The 26,256-nt window shown below is 45.4% G+C and overlaps 1 protein-coding gene and 1 long non-coding RNA gene across 3 annotated transcripts in view; one reads left to right on the top strand and one right to left on the bottom strand.

The window, feature by feature from the left end:
* COLEC12 (collectin subfamily member 12) overlaps positions 1-26,256 on the bottom strand; it is a 153,291-nt gene that overhangs the window by 4,820 nt on the left and 122,215 nt on the right. The window contains exons 3-8 of the mRNA XM_064481552.1: positions 22,975-23,097; positions 15,079-15,177; positions 13,235-14,281; positions 6,567-7,055; positions 5,414-5,550; positions 4,074-4,183 (exon numbers count right to left, since the gene is read on the bottom strand). Of these exons, the coding sequence (XP_064337622.1) occupies positions 4,074-4,183; positions 5,414-5,550; positions 6,567-7,055; positions 13,235-14,281; positions 15,079-15,177; positions 22,975-23,097 (2,005 nt within the window). The remainder of the gene's footprint in view (positions 1-4,073; positions 4,184-5,413; positions 5,551-6,566; positions 7,056-13,234; positions 14,282-15,078; positions 15,178-22,974; positions 23,098-26,256) is intronic.
* On the top strand, positions 876-19,064 carry LOC116148791 (uncharacterized). Of its 2 annotated transcripts, XR_004132366.2 has the most exons (5): positions 876-1,083; positions 1,311-1,423; positions 1,502-1,606; positions 2,983-3,239; positions 17,330-19,064. It is a non-coding gene; the product is annotated as an uncharacterized LOC116148791 (long non-coding RNA). The 2 variants fall into 2 exon arrangements; XR_010378690.1 differs by having other exon boundaries at positions 1,311-1,606.

The following is a 26,256-nucleotide window of genomic DNA, read 5'->3' on the forward strand; positions in this document are numbered from 1 at the left end:
ATCAGAAACTGGCTGTGGCCACTAGAGAGAAATCTTCAACTGTTCAGACCCCTATGGTGGGAGAAACTTCTACAGCAAAGAAACACTTCTCACTGTGAAGATTTTCCTGTTTTGAGGCCAGGCTCTTACAGGGTCACTGGGGATAGAACCCATGTTGCCCTCAATCTTCTGGCAATTAGACCAGCAAAAATCAAGGTGGTGGGAAAGGAGAGTTGAAATTTACAGTTAAGAGGGTAGAGAAGCAAGGTAGAATTGGCTCCCCCACATCAAATGTATATTTTGGGATTTTTACAAAATGAAATCCTCACTTAAATAAATCTTGTGATGAAGGGATAATCTGGATGGAACCATCAACTGATGAGAGTAAAAATGGGACGCCACTTAGGTGGAAGTGTCAGAAATAGTCATTCACTCATTCATTCAACAAATATCCACAGAGCACCTGCTATGTGCCAGGGACAATGGTAGCTGTCAGCACCACAGCAGCGTGAAGAGTAGACAGAGTCCCAGCCCTGACAGAACTTACAGAACAGGCCAGAAACAAACGAATGAAAACTCTCAGATGCCACAGTGATGCCAGAGAGAGACGAAGTTGGGAGGAAAAATAGTTTACATTCATGTAGGCTTTTTCACATATTTCTCTCTGCCTTGCAGGATCCTTCTGGAAACGTCAGTGAATCGTAGCAGTATGATGTCGACAGACATTTCTTTCATTTCTGCAGTAACGTGAGGGGGTTCCATTCTGATTTATTTACTGAATTTGAGATGGTGATCCTTGGATGCATTGTGATGGGACATTTGATATTCTTTATCTTCCAGCTAATTGGGAAATTGCATAAATAGGAATTCTCATAGAAGACCTGTCTGATATTTCCCCCTTGCATTTCCTTGCCATTTTAAGTAGATAAAAGGGGCTTACAGATGAGACAAAAAGATAACTGATTGATAAGAAAGGAGATCATCATTATCACCATTATCCACTTGTTTATTCCAGGTCATTGGAATTCTTCATATATGGTGCACAGTGTTCCTTCAGAACTAAAGGTAGAAGGTGGTTCTGTGGCTGTGAGTGGAGTGACTCAGGTAGGTCCAGCGTGGACGGGTGATGGGGTAGCCTGAAACCAGGCTGCAGGGGCAATTTGTCCCGTAGACTGAATCTCAAAGCATCTCTTTGGAAAAGCTAAAATCACATGGAGTGATTTGTGGCAACTCCCCCCAGTCTGCATGCTTGTAATAGAACAGAACATCTCAGATAAACAGAATGAACATATTTTGGAGAAGAATTTCAGTGCCTGGGTTTATCCTAACAGAGGCAGAGCACAGACTTGCAATCTTGGGACTAGCGCCTTCCAACCTCACAACTTGGTACTTTCTCATCCGCCACAAGATTGACTGAGGCTTCATGGCCAAGAAACTTCTGCTGGTAAGAGCCTGGCCTCAAAACAGGAAAATCTTAGCCGTGAGAAGTGCTTGTTTGCTGTAGAATTTTCTCCCATTACAGGGGTCTGAATAGTGGAAGAGTTCTCTCTAGTGACCACAGCTGGTGCCACTCTGTCAGACACACAGCAACGTTCTTCGTGTCTTCTTCGTGACGCTGTCATGAGATGTGAGTGCGATACTGTGAGTGGCATCTCAGTCGGGACATGGGATGACACAGAACTGCTAGGCAGTGCTGTTCTGCAGTTACTGACTAGTATGAAAATGATGAGAAGGACAATATGAGCAACAAGACCAACACCAGCAGAGGGCATTTTCCCTGAGCCCCTCCCATGGGCTCACTGTGCTCCAGGCTTGAGAGAGATGTATATATAAAATCTCATTTAATTTTCGCAATACCGACGTAGGGTGTCTTCATTTCTAGATGAAGGCAGAGAGACTCCACACAGCTGAGTAACTCGCACGAGGTCAGCAGCTGTTGAGTGCCGGGTCAAGGCCTGGAACCCAGACCTCATCGACTTCAGGGCATGCACTCTCTCCCCTTGCTGCACTGGCTCTTTTTCTAGTCTGTGCAGTGTTTATTATTACATGTCAAGTTCAATTAGCCTTCAGCTATTGAAGCCTCATAATATGTCTGCCTAATTTATTCTTGCTTTTAAAATTTGATCCTAGGGATTTTTACACGTCTGTGTATTCCTTTGGGTGGAAGGCGAGAAGTACAGTCTGGGCTGTGGCTGGGGCGCAGGGGCCCCCGGGTGGCTGGGGCTGCAGACAGAGCTCCGGGAAGATGTCTGGTGATGTAATCCTTCTTGGGTCCCAGGTACCAGTGCTGGGGCTCTCCTCCCAAATCACATCATTCTTGCTGGAGCCCAGGAAAGAAGAGAAAGTTCCACCTTGGGAGAGCTGGCAAAGACAGTAATGTTCCTGCTCAGTCCATTGCATATGGGCCAATCCAGCTTTTTCTTGGAGGAGGGCTTAAGATTGAGTTTCTGAGTGAGTCTAACCCAGACCTTTTGTGCATTTATGGCCGTGAGAAAAATGGAAGAGATGGAATTTTTTTTTAAGCTCCCCGCTGACTCCCTTAAAAAGAAAGAGATCCTGGCACTGTTGAGTGTCAGAGTCACAGATTTATCCTTCCCTAAGTAGTCTCCGTCTCCTGCCTCCACCTCCAACCCTCCAGTGCTCCGATTTTAGAGACAACTCTCACAACGGTTTTGAGTCTCCTAAAGTGCAGGTCTGCTGGGCTGGGCGCCCTCCCTGGGCTGTCGGCCAGACTCCCGAGCCAGGGTGTGCTGCGGCTTCCTCTCCCCCCCCGGCAGGTGCACAGGGAGCAGACAGGATGCTGCTGGGCCCGTGGGGCAGGTCTCCGTTTGCCCTGGGGCAGGCTGAGGCTCACCTCTGGAGCAGACCTAAAATCTTCAAATGTTCCCCCTTGGTCCTCTTTTTTTTAAAGAAACGGCTTTATTCTGGTTTCCACCTATATCCTCTAATGCTTTTCACGCAGAGGGTTCAAAAGTATAAAGAACCCTGTGTGTCTACCCACAGGCACAGGCACACAGAACCAACTCGGCCCCTCCACCCCCTGCTCCCCGCCCTTGACCGCTGCAGATCCAGCCTCAACGCCTGAGGCGCTGCCTTAGACCTGAAATGCCCTGGCTTTCTCCTCTCCCGGTGCCGTGGAGGCTGCGCTGCCTCTGTGCTCGGGACGCCTCCCCGAAGCCGAAGCCGAGATATCCTCACACCTGCCCGGGCCTCTGCAGGACCTGCCTTCTCTGCCATCAGCAAAGGAAAGGTGTTCACAGGTGGGTTTTTTATAAATTCTGCACCATCGGGTAGAGTGAGTTGCATACTTTCACATCCATTAGAGGCAAAGCAGGAGTAGGATGAAGGATTGAAATTTAAACGGTCACAATTTGGTCAACTTCCGACCCGGGGGAGGATCAGGGCAGAGTGGATACCAGGGTCGGACAAGGCTCGTGGAGACGTCTGTCTTTGCCCCTGGGAGCTCCAAGGAGGTTCTAGAAAGTGCTTCTGTTCTTTGTTGCTGCCTTTATAGGACTCAGATCACATTGGACTTACAGGGACTCTTCAGGCCTGTAGGAGGTGGTTGTCTCAGAAATGCCTTTGCTCGTGTGGTGCACTTGAATTTCCCATGTGTAGGAGAGTCATTCACTTGTAGTTCGCCCCCACGCTCTGGTCAGGAGCACAACCAGCGTCAGGGCACCCACAGTGTCATCGTGAAGGGAGGGTCCGGCAGGGCCTGGCCCTAGTCCGAAACACGGCTAGGTGAGCTTGGACCATCTTTGGCCTTCAGAGCAGCGTTTAAAGAGTATGCTGGGCCACGAGGACCACCCTGTGTGGTTTGATGAGTCTCTGGTGGGTTTTTTTTAGCACATAAATGAAAAAACATCACTTCATAAAAAGAAAAAGAAAAACTCTACTTTACAGCATACTGATTCTCAACCATAATTTCCCTGGTTGGAAATAAAGATGCGACTGGTACCAGGAGACTCAGTTTCAGGGACACGCAGAACATGAGGTTGTTAAGGAAGAAACCAGAGGGAGTCAGTCTGGCAAGAGGTGAAAACACAGACCCGTGAGAGCCTGACACCAGTCTTGAAGTTTCTGAGACTCACTTGTACTCTGGAGACGTCCCGTCCAGCCACTTCCATTCGTTTTCCTGCTCTGAGTCAGTGAGGCCAATCCAGTGGCTGTCTCTCCCCACCATCTGCTTTTTTATCCATTGCTGAAAAGAAAACCCAGAGACAGTGCATTACTATTTCTTGAATGGGTGTCTGGGGGACTTTCCTTCAACATTTATAAAAGAAGGACAGTTTACAGGATGTTTGTCAGGACGTGCGCACTGCCTTTGCTGACCTCTTTTTATTGCACTTGTTCTGCACTGTTTTGAAAACTTTTTTCCCCCTCTTTTGAGTTTGTAAGTGATATTAAGTGATGTTCTTTCTCCACTAGACTATCCAGACCACTCAGTGAACCCTGCCAGGCTCCACCCCCATCCACCACTGGCCCTCCCGTGTCCCAGTAACAGTAACAGCCATGGCACTAATGAGCTCTTCTTCTGGGCTGGGTCCCACAGCCAGCGTGTCCCATGTAATGTGTTTTTGAGCTGTTACAGCCACCAACCTAAGAAAGATGGTGAGAGGCTGAGCTGGGATTAGGCCCAGGTCTGTAGGTCCTGAAGCCCAGGTGCCTAACCACCATCCTCTGGATGCTCATTCCCCATCAGTTACTGTGGAAGCATCTGTTTTCAGGGTATGTCTGCCAGAGATGCTTCAGGAAAAGGGAGGAGGCCACTGAACAGTGTGGCAGGAAAGAAAGCACTGGTATTGCTGCGAGATGAGCCTTGGTTTCGCTCAGCTCTGCATTTACTTGTCTCACAAATTAATCATTTAAACTTGGCAGAGCCTCAGTTTTCTTATCTGTAAGATGGGGATAATATTACCCATAGGCTACAGGGTTGTTGTGAGGTTTACAGGAGAAAATGCCCCGAATGGGGCCGGGCACACAGTAGGGGCCTGGTGGGGGTCACTGTCATTATCACGTGCAGGCTCGGCACTGCCTTTCCTAACCGTGCTGAGGCCACGTGTCTGGTTCCCTGCACCCCACGCCACTCCTACAGGAGTCATGGCTCTTTGCCTCTCTCCCCAGGGGCCTGGTGCCGCCCACAGGCTTCTTTCTTAGAGTTACGGCTCTTTTGAAAGCCACTGGGAAGATCCACACAACTCCAGGCTTAATAAAAAGCAAGATCTTCCAGGTGGAAGCAAAAGGACCTAATTCCCACAGCAAGAACATTTCTTGTCACTGGAGGAAGCCCACATCTCTGTAACATGGCCTTCTGTGTTGATGTGACAATGAATGCTCGATGTCTTTGACTCCCCCATAAGCATGCACTGCCCAGACGGAAACAATCTTTAAATGACAGTTTTCCCCAACGATAAGCGTGCTGCCAACATACCTGTTCTTCTCTCGAGTTTATGAAAACAAGGTGTGAGGACCTCTCTTCACAGAAAAGTTTTGCATCCTCAAAAATTTCTTTCTCAACCGAAAAATAGTAGCATTTGTCCGTGAAGTTCTTCCAGTGAGGCGGGCAGCCTAGGAATGCAAAGTTTAAAAATACTGATTAAAACACACACACACACACACACACACACACACACACACAGAGAGAGAGAGAGAGAGAGAGAGAGAGAGAGAGAGAGAGAGAGAGAGAGAGAGAGAGAGAGAGAGAGAGAGAGAGAGAGAGGGAGAGAGAGAGAGAGAGAGGGAGGGAGAGAGAGAGAGAGAGATATCACTGTGGCTTTCCTCAGCTGTGGCTGAGACCACACCATGGCCCTGGTTGACCGTGACTGCCATTTGCGGACATGTGGGAGCAGAGACCAGTTCAGGGAAGCGGCCTACAGAACACACAGTAGTTAGAACGACATAATCTGGAAAGTATCCACACTGGGTCTTTGTTCCTCTGCGTCTGGATCAGCCTTCACAATGACAGAAATAACAAGCAGCCGCAGGCACAGATGTTCTGCGTCAGCCTGGAATCACATGGAACCTATAAACAAGTGGCTGGGAGAGCCCAGGACCAGCACTGGGCTCACAGAACCAAGACGGCTACGTTGTACTGAAGGAAATCGAGTGGAATCGCGTGTGGGTCAAAGGAGAGGAAAATAGGCCTGGATGCAAACCCAGCATTTAGGGTTTTACCAAAGGTTTCATTACCAAAGGACTAGAAGGCAGCGTGATACCCTCTCACAAAGAAACGCGATCTGGGCTGCAGCAACGGAAAGTTCCATCTGCGTGTTAACTCAGGGAGGTGATGTCCGTCCCAGGTGAAGGGCACCGAATGGGGACAGGATGGGTCGGGGGTGGCCAGCCTTGGGGTCCCCCAAAGGGAACGTTTGGGACGAGTGTGTTCCTGAGGACCTGACTCAGCTAAATAAACAAGCGCTGGAGAGCCTGGGCTGTTTGCAGAGAACACATGTGCCTGAGCGACGCCCCTGGCGCCGGGGCCTGCCCCCCACGATGCCTCCGCTGCCAAATGAAACCGGGTGTAGGGGCGCCGCTGGGGGCCGCCCACCGCGAGCACGCCCCGCCCGCCCGGGGCCGACACTCACCGTTGGCCTCGGGCGCGGCGGTGGGCTCGCTCTGCAGGGCCAGGGGCGCCGCCGCCCCCGCTGGGCCCGGGGGCCCCGGGGGCCCCTTGGGGCCCGGCATGCCTGGCACCCCAGGCAAGCCCGGGAGCCCCCGTGGCCCGGGCACCCCAGGCTCCCCCACGGTGCCCTGCAGTCCCTGGAAGCCAGGGGGGCCCTGGGGGCCCGGGAGTCCATCCTTGCCCGGTGGGCCCGGAGGGCCTGGGTCCCCGCTGGGGCCCTGAGGGCCGGGCTTCCCGGGGGACCCGCGGGAGCCTTTGGGGCCCTGCAAGCCCTTGGAGCCTTTGCCGCCGCGCTCTCCAGGGGGGCCGACTGGCCCGACTGGGCCCCTCTCACCGGCGGGGCCCGGCGGCCCGGGCTCCCCCTTCTCTCCTTTCTGTCCCTTGTTGCCAGTGGGACCTGGGGGGCCCTGCTGCCCTCGGTCGCCTTTTGGACCCCTGGGGCCAGGAGGACCTAAAACATAAAAAAAAAACACAAATGGTTATTACCAGGGTGGGAAGAGATCAATTGGGAGTTGGAGATTTGCAGACACTAACTACTATATATAAAACAGATAAACAAGTTTCTACTGTATAGCCCAGGGAACTATATTCAGTATCTTGCAGTAACCTATAATGAAAAGGAATATGAAAACAAATATATGTATATATTTGTATGACTGAAACATTATGCTGTACACTAGAAAGTGACACAACATTGTAAACTAACTATACTTCAACTAAAAAAAAAAAGACAAATGGTTTAAACATGAAATCCTCGATGCCACTGGTCACCTGGGACTGTTCTGTCACCAGCAGAAAGGCTGTGCAGGTTGGGATGGGGACGCCCTCCTACTTATTTGCTCTTTTCATTGATTTGACAAATACTAATGACCTGTCCTATGACAGGCACAATGTAAGGTATGGGATACGGAACTCAACTGGGCCAAGAAGAAGCCATCGAGTGTTGAGAGGCACTGTCCTGTAATCCTCTCCTGGCACCAGCCCAGCCTCTGCTCTCTGCTGCGTCCTCCCCCGGCACTCCTGTCCCCTCCACCAGTGCTGCGGGAACACCGCGGTCCTCAGGGCCCGAGCCTCCCCAGGGGCCAGCTCAGAGGGGTGGGGGTCTCTGTGGGAGGTGCTCTTGGGGCCAGGGCTGAGGGGGGTCTTTTCATTTTTACCCCAGTGAGTATAACAATGCAAACAGGGCTGGTGGACTAGAGGGAAAAACAAGTGGATCATCTGATTGGCAAGGGAGAAAGAAAGACACCATTTTCCACCAAAGGAGGAAAAAGCAGTGCCCCCTAAAAAAGGCAGGGAGGGGGCTGGGGGAAGGAAGGCAAACGCTTGCTCATCCCTTCTGTTCCAGAAGGAAGCTCACTTAACATGCGATTGTTTTTCCTCTAAGTTCTCAGGCATAACCAGGATGTCACACAGATACACCACTACCAGGATTTGTACGGTAAATGACAGTCGGAGGTCCTTTCACATACATTATGTTACATCTATCACACAGTATTCCCACAGCTCATCTGAGGACACGCAGGACCAGAGACACCAAGCTCTTTGTTCAAGGTTACTCAGCTACTCGGGTCAGATCTATACAGGGGAGTAAGATATGGACAGTCATCATCTGGTGGTGGACCTGGGACAGGAATTCAGGGCTTCTCATGTAGAAATGAATGCATCTTGGAGGACACTGTTCTCAAATATTCTGCTTTGCAGAATCTTAGAGATTCTGAGATCTCACTATTCTATACAAGTAAGTGTAACAGTCTTCATGTTCTTATTCTTCCGACAGAAGCAGAGAGCCTTTCAGGCTGGCAGGCAGCGGTGCTGGGAAGATGAGGGGTCGGTGGGACTCCCACACTCAATGTTTGGCTCGACCCATGTGGCAGGGCGTTGTATTCCCTCCAGAATTCCACCGACACACAACTCTCTCTTCCCCTCCTGACATGAATCCAAGACCTCCCTTACTTGGGGTGACAGCTTTTCATTAATCATATTTCTTTCTGGGGTCTGGTGGTTAATGGTATTCAGCTATTTCCCTCTGAAATGAAGTGTCCTTGAGTGTCCCCACCCATCCCACATAGAACTGTGGCTTATTTTAAGAACAGCATAAAAACATGGACTCCCGCAGTCAACACAAAATACCAACACGCTAATTTCCAGATCTTGTGAAAGAAGGGAATAAGGAGCTGAGAGAAGCAAAACAAAAAGACAGCCTACGGAATGGGAGAAAATATTTGCAAAAGATGAGACTGACAAGGGCATAATTTCCAGAATATATAAACAGCTCATACAACTTAATAAGAAAAAAACAACCCAATCCAAAAGTGGGCAGAAGACCTAAACAAGCAGTTCTCCAATGAAGACATACAAATGGCCAATAGGCATATGAAAAAATGCTCAGTATCACTAATTATCAGAGAAATGCAAATCAAAACTACAATGAGGTATCACCTCACACCACTGAGAATGGCCATCGTTAAAAAGCCCACAAACGATAAATGCTGGCAAGGCTGTGGAGAAAAGGGAGCCCTCCTACACAGTTGGTGGAAATGTAGTTTGGTACAGCCATCACGGAAAACAGTTTGGCGATTCCTCAAAAAACTCAAAATAGACTTACCATATGATCCAGCAATCCCACTCTTGGGCATATATCCAGAAGGAATGTTAATTCAAAAAGATACATGCACTCCAATGTTCATAGCAGCACTATTTACAATAGCCAAGACATAGAAACAACCTAAATGTCCATAGACAGATGACTGGATAAAGATGTGTCATATTTATACAATGGAATACCACTCAGCCATAAAAAAGAATAAAATAATGCCATTTGCAGCAACATGGAAGGACCTGGAGATCGTCATTCTAAGTGAAGTGGGCCGGAAAGAGAAAGAAAAATGCCATATGATATCACTTATATGTGGAATCTTAAAAAAAAAAAAAAAAGGACACAAATGAACTACTTATTTATAGCTTAGATATTTGATTTTTTTGAACATGTGTAAGCACATCTGACTGTCCTTTATGACTGGATTACCACATTCTGTTGATTCTTATTTTGTGGTTGGCTTTACTCCTTTGATAACTGTAAGTTTAAAAAGCTGAAGCTCTAATCTGTTCTTAGAAACAATGATCAGTACATATATGTAAACTAAAAAAAAACTGTGCAGTATATTATATATATGTATTTACATGCAATATATTGTATATGTGCAATTATACCTAGTAAAGCTAAAAAATTAATTAATTAAACTAACAAACAAACATAATTACCTCCCTCCCCCCGCGGCAGGGAGGAGGGATAGGCCCTTTCCGTGGCCAGCGATGGGGTTCGCAGAGTGGGCTCTGCACCACTCAGCCTGTCCTCAGCTGCTTAGCACTTAACATTTTCGTAAATTTAAGCAAGTTCCTTAAGCCTCTCTAAGCCTTAGTTTCCTCATCTATAAACTGGCGATGACTTTCTAAGTACCTGCCTTACAGAGTGGGTGTCAGGACTCAAAAGGATAGTTTGTGAAAGGCTCTCATTACACTCACACTCAATATTAGCTGATAGAAATAATCAGAACAGTGGAAACAAGAACTAATTTAAAGCCAGGCTCTGAGTCTTCAACTATGAGCTTTTCATACACTTCCTTAGCTGACAAGCCACACCGTTCATAAACTAGTTCAGGAATTCCATTGTCAAAGAGACATTAACAATTAAACTCATGGAATAATAAAACTATGAAATTTATAGCTAGAAAATACTCAGAATACCATGATAAGATTGTCTAAGGTATTACCACTTCAAGAGACGTTTAGAAAGCTCTTATTTTATGAGTTTGCACTTCTCAGCAAATGTGCCCTCATTCTGAATTTAGGTTGGGAAAGAATAGGGGAAAAAAAAAGAAATCAAGCGCCGAAGAACTTTCTTATCATTTGAAAGCCCACCCCTCATTCAGAGTATGACTCACACCTACAGTATCTCTGACCAGCACTGTCCGGCCGGTCTGGACTCAGGGTGCACAGATTGTCCAGGGAAGCCATTATATTTTCAGGCAATACCAATTTTTAAAAGGAACGTTCTATAAAACCAAAATTTATCTTTAATGAGTACCCACTAGTCTTTGTTTCACCCTCAGAGTGCCTCAGATGTCACTGAAAATCTCTTCCACATGATAGCCTTTTAAATAGTTGTAGACAGCTGCCTTGCTCCCCACCAAGCAGTCTCTCCTATAGGTTAAAGTTCCTGGGTCCTTCAGTCCTTCTTCACAGCACGTGGTTTCTAGACCCCAACATCCTGGTCATGTTTTTCTGAGCATGCTGGTCTGTGAGCGCCCCTGTTGAGAGGGGCTCCCTAGCATACACTCCTCCAGGAGTGGTTTTGCTGAAGGGAGTAAGATATCACCTCCTTCATCTTGGATATCATATTTTCATTAATACAGTCAAAGATCACATTAGCTTCCCTAGCAAACACATTTAGTTGCTTACAGTCAACCAAAACCCTCATGCTTTTCATACACACCTTCTCCATCTACGAGCAGGTTTTTCTACATCTTCCTTGTCTATTTCATTCTGTTGCCACCTCTCTACTGTTCCAGCTTCTCCAGATCACATTGGATTATGATTCTATCACTCATTAGTTAGTCTACAGTTTCATGTCACATAAGTATTGGATTACGGTCATCCACATCTTCCTCCAGGCTCCCAGGGGCTCATTAACTATCAGTCTTTATACTCAGTCATTCAGCTAGTATGGCAGCCGCATCCTAGGGTGATTCCCAATGACTCATGTCCTTGTGATCCATTCCCCTTAAGTATGGAACCTGTAATTTGCTTCCAGTCAATAGGAAATGGCAAAGGTGATAGGATGTGACCTAGTCATTCCCTTGACTAGGTTACACTCGATAAGACTCTGTCTTTGCAGTCTGGAGTGAGAGAGACTCTCTTGCTTGCTTTGAAGAAGCTACAGTATTTTGAGATGGCCACATGACAAGGGACTGGAGGTGGCCTTTAGAAACTGACAGCAAAAAAGAAAACAGGAACCTCAGTCTTACAGTCCAGATTACAAACAGATGAATCCTGCCAAGAACCTGAGGGAGTGTGGAAATGGATCGCTCCCCAGTCAAGCCTCTGATGCAACCACTGGCCCTCACTGAGACTGCAGCCTGGTGAGACCCTGAGCAAAGGATACATCTAAGCCGTGCCCAGATTCCTGACCACAGAGACTGTGAGATGAGAAGTGGGTGCTGGAAGCTGCTGAGTTGGTAGTAATTTGCTTGCAGCACAGAAAACTAATGCAACCAATAAACCCATCCAACTAGGGTCTAATCCAGCAGTGATTGCTCCATCTTGTTCTTGAGGGTATCATGGCCAAGTGCCTTGGTGAAATCCAAATATGCTATTTTTTCATTCTTCTAGTTTAAATGATAAAATAACTCTGTTAATGTGAGGAAATAAGATTAGGTTCACCTGCCTTATTCTTCGTGACCCCATTCTGATGATGATTGCTTTCCTGAAAGCTCAAAAGTTATCCTTTTAATAACCTCTCCTCAAATATTTCTTGGGCTTGAAGACAAATGCCCCAGTCTACATAGTGTGTAGAATCTACCCATATCGCCTTTTTGAAAATCAGGATTACATTTGCTTGTAGCCCTTGATGCCCTAAAATTCTCTTGATTTTAAGCTACCCAAGGGCAAAGGTCATCCGGTCTTCTCTATATACCCTAGAGTGCTGAGCACAGCAGCTTGCAGACGGCACGTGCGACTTTAAAGCCTGTGAAGACAGTTCATGACTGAAAGGACTGTTCATACATGGTTGCTGCAAAGCTTCACAAATAGACTTCATCTGATACAGGCTTTCAATTTATAGGGATGACCAGGATGTGGGTAAAACTCAGATTCTATATGTAAGTCATGGCCTTACAGTTACTGTGATGACCAACCATCCATCTGCTCTGATACTTGGAAATAGGAATCTCTTAATGGTAACTCCATGACACACAAAAATTAATCTTCCTTCCAAAGGAGCCGACTTTATAATGGCATTGAAATAGCTAGGCACTGGGGAAATCCAAATTAACCAACCTTTTATCCAACAAATATTTAATGACATGCCTCTGAGCACTGTCCACAATTTCTTAGTTCCACTTCCTTTCAAGACATGGAGCTTAGTTCCCCTCCCCCTTGGGTATGGGATGGACTTAGTGACCTGTTTCTAAAGAAGAGACTATGATGGAAGGGATGGTATGTGACTTCTGAGGCTCAGTCATGAAAGGCTTCCTTCCTGCTCTTTCTCTTGAATCGCTTGCTCTGGAGGCAGCCAGCTTCCATGCTGTGAGGACACTCAAGTGATTTCACCTGGTGAGGAATCAAGGCTTCCTGCCAACAGTCAACAAGCCAAGAGCCATGTGAGTGAGCCATCTAGGACCAAATCCTCCGCCCCTGTGAAGGCTTCTGATGACTACAGCCCTGGCCAATCTTAACTATAACCTCATGAGAGACACTGAGCCAGAATTACCCAGCTAAGCCGTCTTGAATCCCTGATCCACAGAAACTATGAGATAATAAATGTTTGTTATTTCAAATGCCATAAGTTTTAGGGTTATTTGTTATACAGCTGTAGATAACTAATACAAATGTAAATTCAGAATTCTCACTTACCTTGTAGTATTGTAAAATTCTTGATGAGCTGACCGTGCTTGGAATCTACCAGCTTCATTTCTTCCATAATCACTGACAAGTTGGCCACTTCAGTGTCTAACCTTGACCTCATCATATCTTGCTGCATCCTGAGAGAAACAGAATCCAAACGGATGTTGGCCAGCGTGTTATTCAAGGAGGTCAGATCATCCGTGTGTTTGGTCAGCGTATCTGTGCACGTGGTCCTGACTTCATTCAGGTTGCTGGTCAGCGTCCGCAGGTGGTGGGCCGTGTAGCTAATGTTGCTGATGATGTTCACAATATCCGACTCGAAGACCTGGAAGCGCTCCTCCAGCTGGCTGAACTTGACAGCCGTTCTGTTCTCCGCATCCCTGTGTACCTCCTGCAGGTCTTTCAGGTTCTGCTCGTTGGCTTGGGAGGCCGTGGTGATGTTGTCCATCTGCCCTGCGAATGAGCTGAGCTGGCCATTCATATCCTCCAGGGTGTCGTTGTTGGCTTTGGCCAAGGCAGAGTTATTGGCAGCCAGCGTCTGCAAGCTCTGCACTTTCTCCTTCAGCCAATCCGTGTCCTTCTTGGCTTGAAGGAAAACCTGCTGCAGGTTTTGGAAGTCGTTCTTGATTCGCTGGATCGCCTGGCTCGTGTCGTCCACGGAGCGCTGCAGGTTCGTGATGAGGTCCCTCTGCTGTACCTGGGTCAGGTTCAGGTTGTTGAGGTTCATGACGACCACGCTGTGAGAATACATCTGGGTCTGCAGGCTGCCCTGCAGCACGCTCGTGTCTTGCTGCAGGTCCGTGACGTAGCCGTTATATGCCTGGAGGGTTTTGTTTACAGTGGTGATGAGGAAAGAGTTATTCTCCAAAGTTTCTTTCAGTTGACTCTGCTGGTCCACCAGTGCATCCCCGCTTGCCTGCAGCTTCTCCAGCGTATCTTTGTTCTTGCTGGTCTTCTCTGTAATCTCGCGAAGCTGCTGACGAAGATCTAGAATGTCTGATCTGAAGGTGGAGAGTTCTGAGTTGGTGCTTAGAGCTTTCTTCCCAGTCTGGTCCCCTGGAATAAGACATGTGTGTTACTCAGATGAGTGGGATGGAGAAGTGCTTGGGTGAGGTTACAGATCCCAAAGAGACTTAACTGGAATGCACTCAATTTCAGATATAAAACTTGTGGGATACGCAGACTATTCTGCCTGGAATCCACATCCCTGTTAAAACCAGGTCCTCGGAAATTGGAAAGGGTGCTGAGTACTAGGACGGACTAACTTGGGTGAACACTTTTCTCAGGGAAGGAGGGGGGGAACTTACCAGCTTCTAGAGCACTGGGCAGGGTGTCAAGAAAAAAAATAACCTACTGTTTATTAAATTCACCAAAATTCCTTTTTAAAAAAATGGGAAAAAAATCATGGGATAAGAATAGGCTTGAATCTTTTATTTTTAAAAATTAACTCCTACTCTTCTATGCAGTTTAAAATATTTCAAATAGAAATTTACTGAGCATTTTATAAAAGCCTTTAATAAACGGTATTTGTGGTTCTTTTTTGATCAGGATTGGTCTTTAGGTTTTAATTGGCACAAAACAGTGTTTTGGAAGGGGGAGGGGATTTCAACTCCAAAATTAGCCTTAACTTTTAAATTTTAAAGTCTTTGAGTTAAATCATGAGAAGAGATTCAACGCACAACATAAAAGTTTAACACACTGATTGCCACTTCACACAAATCTGGGTGACAGTTGTGTTAATGTCTTTCTGGGTGAATGTGAGTTGACAACAATGTCATTTAAAAAGCTGTGGTTATTTATACGAAGTAGAGTTAGGGGATCCAACTTAATAGTTCACTCTCATTGCAGATTACCTAATTTTTTCAGGTCGCTCTCCACTGCTGTGAGCTTGTCATCATAGGTTTGGCGAGATGTCTCCATGCCACCTGTAACATTGTCCATTTTCTCTACAACTAAGATTTGGAAATCAATGCATTAATACACATACCTGCTCATATTTTATCTTTCAGTTTCAACAACAGATCATTTCATTACAGAATAAAGGAAACAGAGTGAAACAAAAAGTATAAATGAAATCAAATATAGAGAAAATGCCATTCTTTTAGAAAAATGTGTAACGTACTTGTCGTAAACCCCGGTGGTAGTTTACTTGGTTGGGAACTGTATGTTCTTAACTGTTCTCGTGGTTCTGTACTGTCTTGAAGGTTTTAGAAACTGTCTGGCATTCATTTTAAATTTTTTTGTATTACAGAAGTCCTCAATCTGTATTATTTTTTATATTAATTTCCACAGGTGGAGGTTTAACACTTAATTATTTATAAAATTTCATCATTCATCAGACTCCCTTCCATTCTTGGCAGGTGTGATTCACTTATCTGGAAGTAGATTCCACAGCAAAGAACATCTAGCTCAAGTCTATGCATATAGTCGTTGTAAAAGGGATGCAAAGTCAAGCGTATTTGCTGTCATGAGTTCACCACAGAAGCTTGAAAATCTGCTTCTCCTTAGTGACATGTGAATCTGTATTTTGTCAGTTCACAAAAAAAAATGCCTAAGTAAGGTTTCCAAATAATAATTTACTAAGAAGACTTTTTTCGGCATTTTCCTGATGGTGCATGATAAGGAAAGTCAGTGATGTAGTGTTAAATTAAAGCCACTGTTCTTTTTCATTCTCAGAAGGCAGTGATTCTCTATGGTTATGGACTTAAGTTTATCATTCTAAAATGTCTAGGAGTTGTCTCCTAAGGCAAAAGAAACAAAAGCAAAAATAAACAAATGGGACCTAATTAAACTTAAAAACTTTTGCACAGCAAATGAAACTACTGACAAAATGAAAAGACAACCTACTAAATGAGAGAAAATATATGTAAATGATATGAACCATCGGGGTTAATATTCAAAACATATAAACCACTCATACATCTGAATATCCAAACAACAAACAAACATTTAAAAAATGGGCAAATGGAATAGACATTTTTCCAAAGAAGATACAGAGAAAATGAGAAAATGCTCAACCTCACTAATTATCAGAGAAATGCAAATCAAACCCACAATGAGATATCACCTTACACCTGTCAGAACGGCTGTCATCAAAGTCTGCAAGTAACAAATGTTGGCGAGGATGTGGAGAAAAGGAACCCTAGTATATTGCTGATGGAAGGGTAAATTGGTACAACCACTATGGAAAACAGTATAGAGGTTCCTCAAAAGACTAAAAATAAAACTACTTTTTATCCAGCAATTCTAGTCCTGGGTATATAGCCATAGAAAATGAAAAACACTAATTTGAAAAGATACATGCACCCCAATGTTCATAGCAGCATTATTTACAATAGCCAGGATGTGGAATCAACCTAAGTGTCCATCAACAGAAGAACAGATAAAGAAGCTGTGGCATATATATACAATGGAAAACTACTCAGCCATAAAAAGAATGAAATTCTGCCATCTGTAAGAATATGGATGAACCTAGGGTATTATGCATAGTGAAATAAGACAGAGAAGGATGAATACTGTATGTTATCATTTATATTTGGAATCTAAAAGATATAACAAATATATATAACAAAAGAGAAACAGACTCACAGATACAGAGAACAAACCAGTGATTACCAGTGGGGACAGGGAGGCAGGGAAGAGCAAGACAGGGAGGGGATTAAGAGATACAAACTACTATGTAAAGAATAAGCAAGGGACATAATGCACAGCACAGGGAGATACAGCCATTATTTTGTGATAACTTTAAATGGAATATAATCTGTAAAAATACTGAGTCACTATGTTATACGCCTGAGACTAATATAATATTGTGGGTCAGCAACACTTCAATAAAAAGTAAAGATAGAAAAAAATAAAGTACACAAAATGAAACAATGAAAATAAAATATAAAGTGTCTAATAAGAGTGTTTTTCTCCAGAAGTGACTTTTGTGAGATCCAGCCTCTAGCAGCTTGGGATGAAGTCGGATCATCTTTCTTGGTATCCACAGCTTTTTTAAAAGAGCGACTCATTTTTTTTTTTCAAGCATGAATATGCTTTGTCTCTGACTTGGGAGCCAGTGGATCCCGTCTCTTTTATTCATCCTGTGTTCCACCCACGCAGGACTATGTGAGAAGATTCTCCTGGCTTCCAGCGGGAAGCAGGAGTCCATCCCCACGTGTCTGCGTGACCTGAAGTGACCCACCCTCCCTGGAGAAGCGGCCTGGCCATAACGACCTGTGTGCCTCACACCAGATGCTCTTTCTCCCCCCAGCCTTTCCCTGTGTGGTTCTCCCCGCCCAGAAGTCTCCTCCCCGGCCTCTTCCCCAAGCTAAGCCCTCCTCGCTCTGCAAGGCTCAGCGCGTCCCGTCCTGTAGGAAACCTTTGCTGAAGGGCCTCGAGGGGCCTCTCTCCCTGTTATAGGACTCAGTCCCTGGGCTGTCATGGCTTCTCTACTCTGAGGCCCCTCAGGGTAGGAAAACCTGTGTTGGTTTTATCTCCAGCTCTTAGCTCAGTGTGTGGCACGTAGTAGGGTGTTTATCACACATTTATTTATTAAGTCACTTACTTAAGTCAGTGAGACTGCCTGCTAGCTACCGAGGCCTGTGGGAAAAATCGGCTGAGTGGGTTATGCAAACAAACCTACCCAGGGAAACCTCAGGACCGGCAATGAGCATGGCATTGAGTTGAATAATGATCGCTTTTTAAAAAAATGACGATGTGACACACAGAGGTACAGTTATAATAATTTGCACCTGAGGGTCGTTTGATAGGCATGCATATTCCTAGATCCCTGGAGACTCTCAAGAACAAAATGTTTCATCTGCATTTTAGCAAAGCTACACTTAGAAAAAAATAAAATACGGAATGTTTACAACTTGAGCTTCAGTTTTGATCCTCAAATCAAAACACATGCCTCAGTCTGTCCTCAAACCACACACAGGATCTGAAGTCCTGCCCTTTTTTCCTGGAAGCCAAAGAAACCTCAGAATACGCTGGCAGGCAGTCCTTTTCTACCCTCTCTAGTTTTTCTTCCATTTTACTTCTTAAAAACACAGAATTATCATGAGAAGATAATTCAGGTTTGGGAAGAGTGGAAGGAATACATACATTCATCAAGAAAAAACCTGTTGGGTTTCTCTTTCGTGCTAGGAAACTCAGTGCCCACAAGGCCTAATGAACTGGGGACATGCACTGGGGTGTGTGTGTCTATGTTTAAGGATCTGGGTAGAAAGCTGCAAACTTTGGGACTGCAAAGCTGGCAACTTGCTACTGCATAAAAATTCCAGACCGATAGAGATCTAGGAGTAACACTTGCTGTAATAGCACACAGCATTTTCGCTGGCTTTTACTCTTAACTCATTAGCACAAATTCTCTGGAAAACAGTGGCAGAGCCATCCTCCCTCACCCGAGAGACTCCCCGTCTTTGGAGGTAGACCTCTGCTTGGAGGTGGCCTTCCCATGAGGAAAACAAACATGAAACACAGAAGGGTCACGAGCAGTCTGTTTTCTCACAGGCTCCCCTTTACTGGAAAGTGTTTCCTTGAGAACATCACGGCTTTAGGTGTTATACCTGAAGTGGGGCCCCCTCCTTCAAGGACCCTAAGCCCAGTTCTCCAGGATAATCTGACAATAATACCTTTTCTATAAAAGCACTTTGGCATCACCCCTTGGCCTGCGCTACTTCCTCCTCCTCCTCCCTCGTCTTGATTCCAACATCCTTTAAGGTCTGCTCCAAATCTCACCAGCCCACCATGCTAACTAAGCCTTCCCTGATGACTTGATCCCACACCAGTGGAATGTTTGTCTGAATGGCAATAAAAAGGGCCTCTGTTGATTGAGTGCCTATTCTTTGCAAGGTGCATCACATGACTGCTATTTTACAGATGAAAAATGTTGAGGCTCAGAGATGTTCAGTAACTTGCCCAGAGTCACACAGCTTGTAAGTGACTAAGTAGGATACCAGGCCAGGAGGTCTAACTCCAAAATCCACACTTTCTCTGAAACTCCACATTGCCTCTCATTGAGTAGTATTTCTTTTCCCTAAATATGGCTTCTTCCAAGAAAAAACCCTTCATGGGAAGGGCTATGTCTTCTTTATCCTCCCTTTACAGTCATCAACCTCAGATGTTTACCGAGCCGGATACAGAGGATACAAGAGACATGGCTCATGGCCTAGTGCCTCGTGCTCAGGACGGTCCACACTGTCCAGTTGTGGGAAACACCCCCCCCCCACACACACACACACACTGGTCCCTGAGGCCTCCCAGTAATACTAATTATGCTCCCTTGGAATGCACTCAAGACGTTTCTACCTTGAACACTATTTCAGGTTTCATTACAAAAAGACAGAAGATCTGGTTATGGGGTGTTACCCTAGATTCTAAGGGCAGCTCCACGGTGTGATCCGATGCATCTGAAAGGCTGCTTATCCAACTGTGACTGCTCCCTTGGCAGAGCTGAGCAGCAAGGCAGACATCTCCTGACTAGGAATGTGGAGTCAGGAGAGGTTCTTAATGAGAAAGATGCAGATGTCTTTTTGATCTTAAGATGGATGCCTGCTGGGCAGGACAACAGAATAGGATTTTCCTGTTCATGGAATGTTCTGGACTCACTGAACTCAGGAGGTGGCTTCTGCCGTGGAAGCTCCGTAGACACAAGATAAGAAGCCCAGGGCAGAGGGGGCACCAAGCTGTAACTGTCCAAGAACGGCCACAGCCGGCGTACTGAGCTCTCAGCAATCCTCTGACCTGTGCAAATTCTCTGGAAGGAACTTGAGTCACAGCCTAACTTGTTGCTGTGTAAGTGACAAACCAGGAGATGTAAAGAACAGTTTTGAGGAAAACACTATGGAGTTGCTTTTGCTAACTGATAAGTAAAGGAGTTTCTATTTTATTTCCTTCCAACGTCTCCTTCAGAGAAACCTCTCCTTTCACTGAATATTCTTTTTTCTCTTTCTTCCTTTTTTTTTCTTTTTAAGTGGAGAGAGTTTCTCCAGACTTCAAAGGGAGATGTGTGAAGGGAGACCTTATCTTTCTGCCTCTTACCATGTTGGGTCACCAGAATCTTATCAGCAAGAAAGAGGAATCACTGTTTAAGTAAAGAAAAAAGACATCTGGAAAATATCAGAAGTTTCATTCATTAAGGCTGTTTGAAAACCAGAATTGCACTTCGTATTCTCTTATTTTTGTCAGTAGAGGCCTGAAGGATGGGGGCCTTGATGGAGGGAAAGAGGGGCAAGAATGTCACCTTGTCCCCTCCTGTCTCTCCTTCAATCTCTCTTCCCCCTTCACCCCGGCCAGATACACCCCAGAGCAGGCCAGGTGGTCTTCAGGATTTTAAGTCTCTAGATAGGGCTTTGAGTCCCTGAGCACTGACTGCACAGAATTCAGCCCTGATCTACAATTCATCCACCCACCCATCCATCCGCCCATTCGCCCATCCTCTCATTAGTTCATTCAGTAAACTTTACTGGGTACCCAATAAGTACCATGAGGCTGGGTGCTAGTGGGAGCTACAATATATAAAAGAGAGTCTCTTGTCTTCGTGGTGCTTACAGTCTGGGTGGTGAGAGACCCACTGGCCATAAGGATACAGTATGACAGGGGCTAAGGGTGAAAAAAGATGCCGTGGGGACCAGCAGGAGGGCACTAACTCAGCTTTCAGCAGCTTCTTGCAGGTCATGTGTCTAAGGGAGACATGAAGGGAAAGTCCTGAAGAGAGAGGTGGAGAGCAAGGAAAAGGTGTTCCGGGCAAGTGGACCAACACAAGCAGACACTAGAGCCAAGAAGGGCTTTCCAGTGTCATAAAAATGGAGGAAATACCTGTTCTTTATAAACAAAGCTCCCTCCTTTGGACCTTTCTGGATAATTCTGAAGGCATAAAGATCCTAGACCTCATCTCCTTGCAGAGGTAAAAATGACAAAATATCATACAGAGGTATTTCTTCAAACCTTTCTCATCTCTCTTTACTTTCATGATATCACACGGTGCTAAGCCCTAAAGATACCTATTCAGTGGCTGTTTGATTTCAAGCATCTCTTTTATCTGAGTTCACTAGGAAAAATCATGGAGAAGTGAGTAATGACTGAAATAACCCAGTAAAGAGAGAGAGCCAGGCTGAATTACCTGGGACATAAAACACCCTCCTTTTCCCCACGAGGCTACCTCCCCTCCCCTCCCCTCCCCTCTGACCAGCCCTTACCATGATTTAATAGTCTTTCTTAACACTTGCTCTGTTAATCCTAGGTTAGATTAACTTATTACAATTGAAATAAAATGACCTGATAATTTTCCAGATTTCTATTGCCCAGATTCATCAGTCAATACAATACAGGATGCATATAATTTTCTACAAATATAGCCTTAGAAGTGGATTTAACAAGCCTTGACTATACTGAGTATTTTAAACACATTTTGCCATTCTAATGGCTAGAGCTGTAAAAATGCAGTTATGAAGAAACAAGGAACAGAGTTAGCCACTCTCTACTGGGACCAACCTTAGGACAGGTGGCTCAGTGACATCACCTTTGCTCATCTCAGTCACCTTGAACAGTGGCATTATTACTGTCACTTTACAAATAAGAAATCAGAAACTCAAAGAGGTTATGACTTATATCCAGGTTACAGAGCCACGCAGAGGGCTTAGCACGGTGCCCGGCACGCCAGCAAGCACTTAATAAACATTCCCAGTTGTGTTACAGACGGTGGACTCAAGACTCGCACGTGGACAGTTGGGCTCCAAAGCCCATTCTCATTCCAGTCCATAGTTTTCTCAGGAAACCTCTCAACACTGGGAGAGCAGTGGGAGGAGCTTCAAGTGGGAGGCAATTCCCTTTGAACCTTTCTGTCCCCAGGTCAAACCTCAGGGGCCAGGAGCAGAGAAGGGACCGTGTGGGAGTTCTCCGCTGTGAATCTGTCAGCTCTGAGGAAAGACAGCTGAGAAGTGAAGGTTCAGAGGAGAAGCAGACCCCATGTCTGCCTCTTGCTGAAACCAGACATGTCTCTCTCACATGTCTTTGTGAGGCTTTCTGAGGTTTGTAAAAAGGTTTATGTAGTTCATGATTCTGAATCAGGACACCTTCTACCTCTGGCGTCTGGAATGGGGTAGGGTCGGGGGAAGGGGGCGGTACCCACCAATACATTGTCTCCAAGCCTGGAGGATTCAGGCAAAAATCCTCCACTGACCTTAAACTGGACACATTGAAAGGATGCCTGACGTCCCATAAAGTAGAGCTGAGGCGGTGGTGCCGCCTCTGGGTTTAATTTCTGCAGGGCGATATTCTGATGGAGCTACATGGACAACAGGGGCCACAGTGAATGCACTGAGGAGAAAAAAGGGAATTAGTCGGCCAGTCCCTGGGTGAAGGAAGTCCTGTCTCCGAGATCTTATCCTCTGTTGATACAGTTTTCCTGTGTGCTGACTCCAGGGCTTTTGTAGGGCCTCTTGGAGATAAGATGAAAAGAGATGAAGGAAGAGGGAGTATCTGCCAATAAGTAGGGAAGAGCAACCAAGAGGAAAAATCTTTTTAACTCACAGAGGACCATTATTATTGCTGACACGACTCAGAAGGGATGGCGGCTTCCCTCGTCTTAGACCCACAGCTGCAAGAAGCTCAAGACACGAAGATGGGGTTTATGACGGTTCTAAGTTTTGCCTCTGAGTGGCATTAATGAAATGCTTCATACTTGCAAACGTACTTGTTTTCTCAGGCTTCAATTAACAAAGGGAAAATTGCTATTAGGAAGGAAAAAGGAACGTGCTTACCTTTGTATCCCAGAATGGCTACTGTGATTGTGAGCAAGGCACACAAAATGTACAACAGTATGATAGAAAACTTCAGTGCCCAGTTATTTTTACATTTGGTACATTGTGTTCCTTCCTGAATACCTGTAAGGAAAGTCAGATTTTAATAATAGTAACCTAAAACACCATTTCAAAGTATCTTTTTTGCACTTTGGTTCAAATACTAGAACTAAGAATGGTTTTTACATATGCCTTACTACAGGATGAGGGGTATTTTAAAGTCAAATATACTCACCACTTGTGCAACACCATATGTTGTTATAAATGTATTTAATGACTTGAAAAGAGCACAGAACTTTGTCTCATAGAATAGTTTCAAATCATATTCCATTACGATAATTATAATTTTAATAAAAATCTCTACATGACAAAAGATTGAATAAAAATCTCTACATCACGACAAAACACCCAAAACTATTTGTTTCAGCCGTTATTGGACCTACAGTAATTCAAACACATCCACCACCACCACCAACAAATTGTGACTTGTCCCCTGATGTTTGTCTCAGCGGTGTACTCAAGCTAGTTCCTACTGGCTTGCAAGACTCAATTGTTAAATTTGTAGGAATTTGGGGAGCTGGTTGTTAAACTGTTGGTAGCCTGAAATCAACCCTGGAGGGAGTATTCACAGCATGGAAATGGACAAACACTCCAAACAGTGTCCTCCCACACCTGAACTGGTTTACCAGCATGCCCCTGGTTGAAATGTACTATAACTGACTGCAGAAGATATAGGTAATTTTATTATTACAAGGCTGAAAATAAAACCACTTTTGTACATTACATGTATACAGAACACAGACACGGAATCTTATTTAAGTTATCACAGTGATTTGAATAACAACTAGGGAACAACCAGAAAAACCAGACATTTTTGATGAGAAGAGGTACATGTTTATTGCCCCTAGTTGAACTTTTTGAAAAAACATTCTAGTCTAAGTGGTAAACCACCATCATTTCTGCAAGTGACTCCAGAAACTAACCCATAAAAAAGGAACTTTCCATTGGATTGATTAAAAACACAGAAGATGAAGACCACAGAGATTTTGATGAGAAAATCACACTGTAAGGGGCTTCGGGAGAGCCCTTCTTTCGCTGGCGGGTTTCCCTGTGTGTCTTCCTAACAGCGTCCCCCAGGGGCAATGGCACATTTAAGGACTGATCTCCTGTAATTGTGCTCAATAACTTTTGATGGGTAAATGGTGAAGATTAAGCCACAGCCACAGTTTCTCTCCCTTGGTCTGTAATTTTACGCATTGTGCCCTTCTTCAGTGAAAAGAGTCCTTCAGCTGTGTGTAATGCAAAATGATGAGAGAAACAGCATGGGACAATGACTCATATTTAACTTTCAGGGTTTAGCCAATCCCTCCCGTGTTCTGGGCTACACACTGAGAGGAGGGGGCTCAATCTGACTGTTCCATGACTGAGAGCCGCGATTCTCACACTCCGGAGTGCATTGGATTCCCTTGAAGGGCTCGTTAGAGCACAGCCTTTCTAATTCAGGAAGTCTGAGAAGGCACCTGAGAATCTGGATTTCTAACAAGTTCCCAGGGGATGCCCATGCTTTGTTTGGCCACTCTGCTTTAGAACGGTGCTTCTCAAACCCTCAAGTGCTTACAAATCACACTGTTGAAATGCAGATTCCGATTGGGTTAGGTCTGAGGGAGAAGCTAAGATTCTGCATTTCTAACAAGGTCCAGAAGATGCTTCGCTGGAGAAACACATTTTTGAGGAGCTAAGGTTCATTTTAGAAGATGGTCATGCTGGGTCAATCTTGGGTTAGCCAACAACTTGAAGGTGAAGCTGGAAAATCAGACTCATGGATCAAACAGACCTAGCATTAGTCAGCGTCTCAGCAGCCCAATTTTCTTATTTCTCGTACTCGTTTCCTTTTCCGCCCTCCTTCTTTCATTGCCACCTGGATGTTTCAGTGCTGCCTCTCATGTCCAGAACTGACCTCGGTACTCACCCTGCCAAACCACATCTCCAACTTCAACCCAACTTTCTTATTTCTATCCGGTCTAAATACTGTGACCATCCCAGTCCCCCAGGTGGTCAAAATCAAAGACACCCTGAAGGCTTGTACTAAATTTCTAACTCAGGCTAGTCACCAGGCCCTGCTAATCTTCCTGTGGGATATTTTTATCAGGATCATCTCATCTACAGTTTATTGACATTCACTTGCTGCCTACACCGTACCAGACTATAAGCCAGGTACTTTACAACACCTTTAATTCATATACTAACCCTTCATGGGGGCATGGTGGTGAGAGCCGAAACGAGGCCCCATAGACATCACAGCCAGGATTCAAACCTGAGTCTGACTGACTCTGAACACCATGCTCCCTCCCCTGCACCACGGGGCCTGTCTGGTCATGCTTTCCTACCCATTTCCATTCTCCTAGTGTGAGATTTTTTTTTGTCTCAGTGGAACCTTCCTCTTCCATTCCCACTGGAATCCAGCCTCACCCTGTACTAAAATACTGCTGACCTCATGATGACGCCAAAAATAGAAAAACAAAAACACAAGCATTTTCAACGACCCACCCTTAACTACAGGATGAACATACTTACACACACACACACACACACATCTGCTCTTAAACTCCCTATTAGCTGGCAATTTAAAATAAAACGAAGATCCTTTACATCCAGTTAGAGTGAGAAAATACTTTTGGGATTGGGATGGGAGAAGCACAGAGAGACCCACAGACATGCCACGCCTCGTGTTCAGAAAACAATTAACTTGCTTTGGTGGCCACTGCAAAACCCAGGAGGAGGACAGACGCAGGGATGCTGTGGAAAAACCAGGTGACACTTTGACCGCTGACTGAGGGTCTCATTCCTTTTGACCTTTAGGACAATGATGGGGGAACTCTTTCTGCCTCTCAGGAGTTATTTCTTGCATTCCATTAGAAGAGCCTCAGAGGAGAGATGATTATCTACCAGATGACAGAATCTGGGGTTGGAGGGTGGCTTAGAGGTCATCTGGTCAACGTCACCGTGTTACTGATGGGGAAAGTGAGGCTGGCGAGGTGAAGCAGAATCAGAAGGAACGCCCCCGGCCTCCCGGGGCAGAAGTCCTTCCCCTCCTCCTCGCCTGGTGTGCTAGCGCTGTGTCTGCCACCAGGCATCTTGTGCACGTGGCACTCAGGCAGATCTACTCCCAGACAGTTGTCGCTGGTTCACATTCTGAAGGGCAGGGTCACTTCCTCATGACACGAGTTTCTCGCTGCTGACTGT

The sequence above is a fragment of the Camelus dromedarius genome, chromosome 32, assembly GCF_036321535.1.
Source record: "Camelus dromedarius isolate mCamDro1 chromosome 32, mCamDro1.pat, whole genome shotgun sequence".
NCBI lineage: Eukaryota > Metazoa > Chordata > Mammalia > Artiodactyla > Camelidae > Camelus > Camelus dromedarius.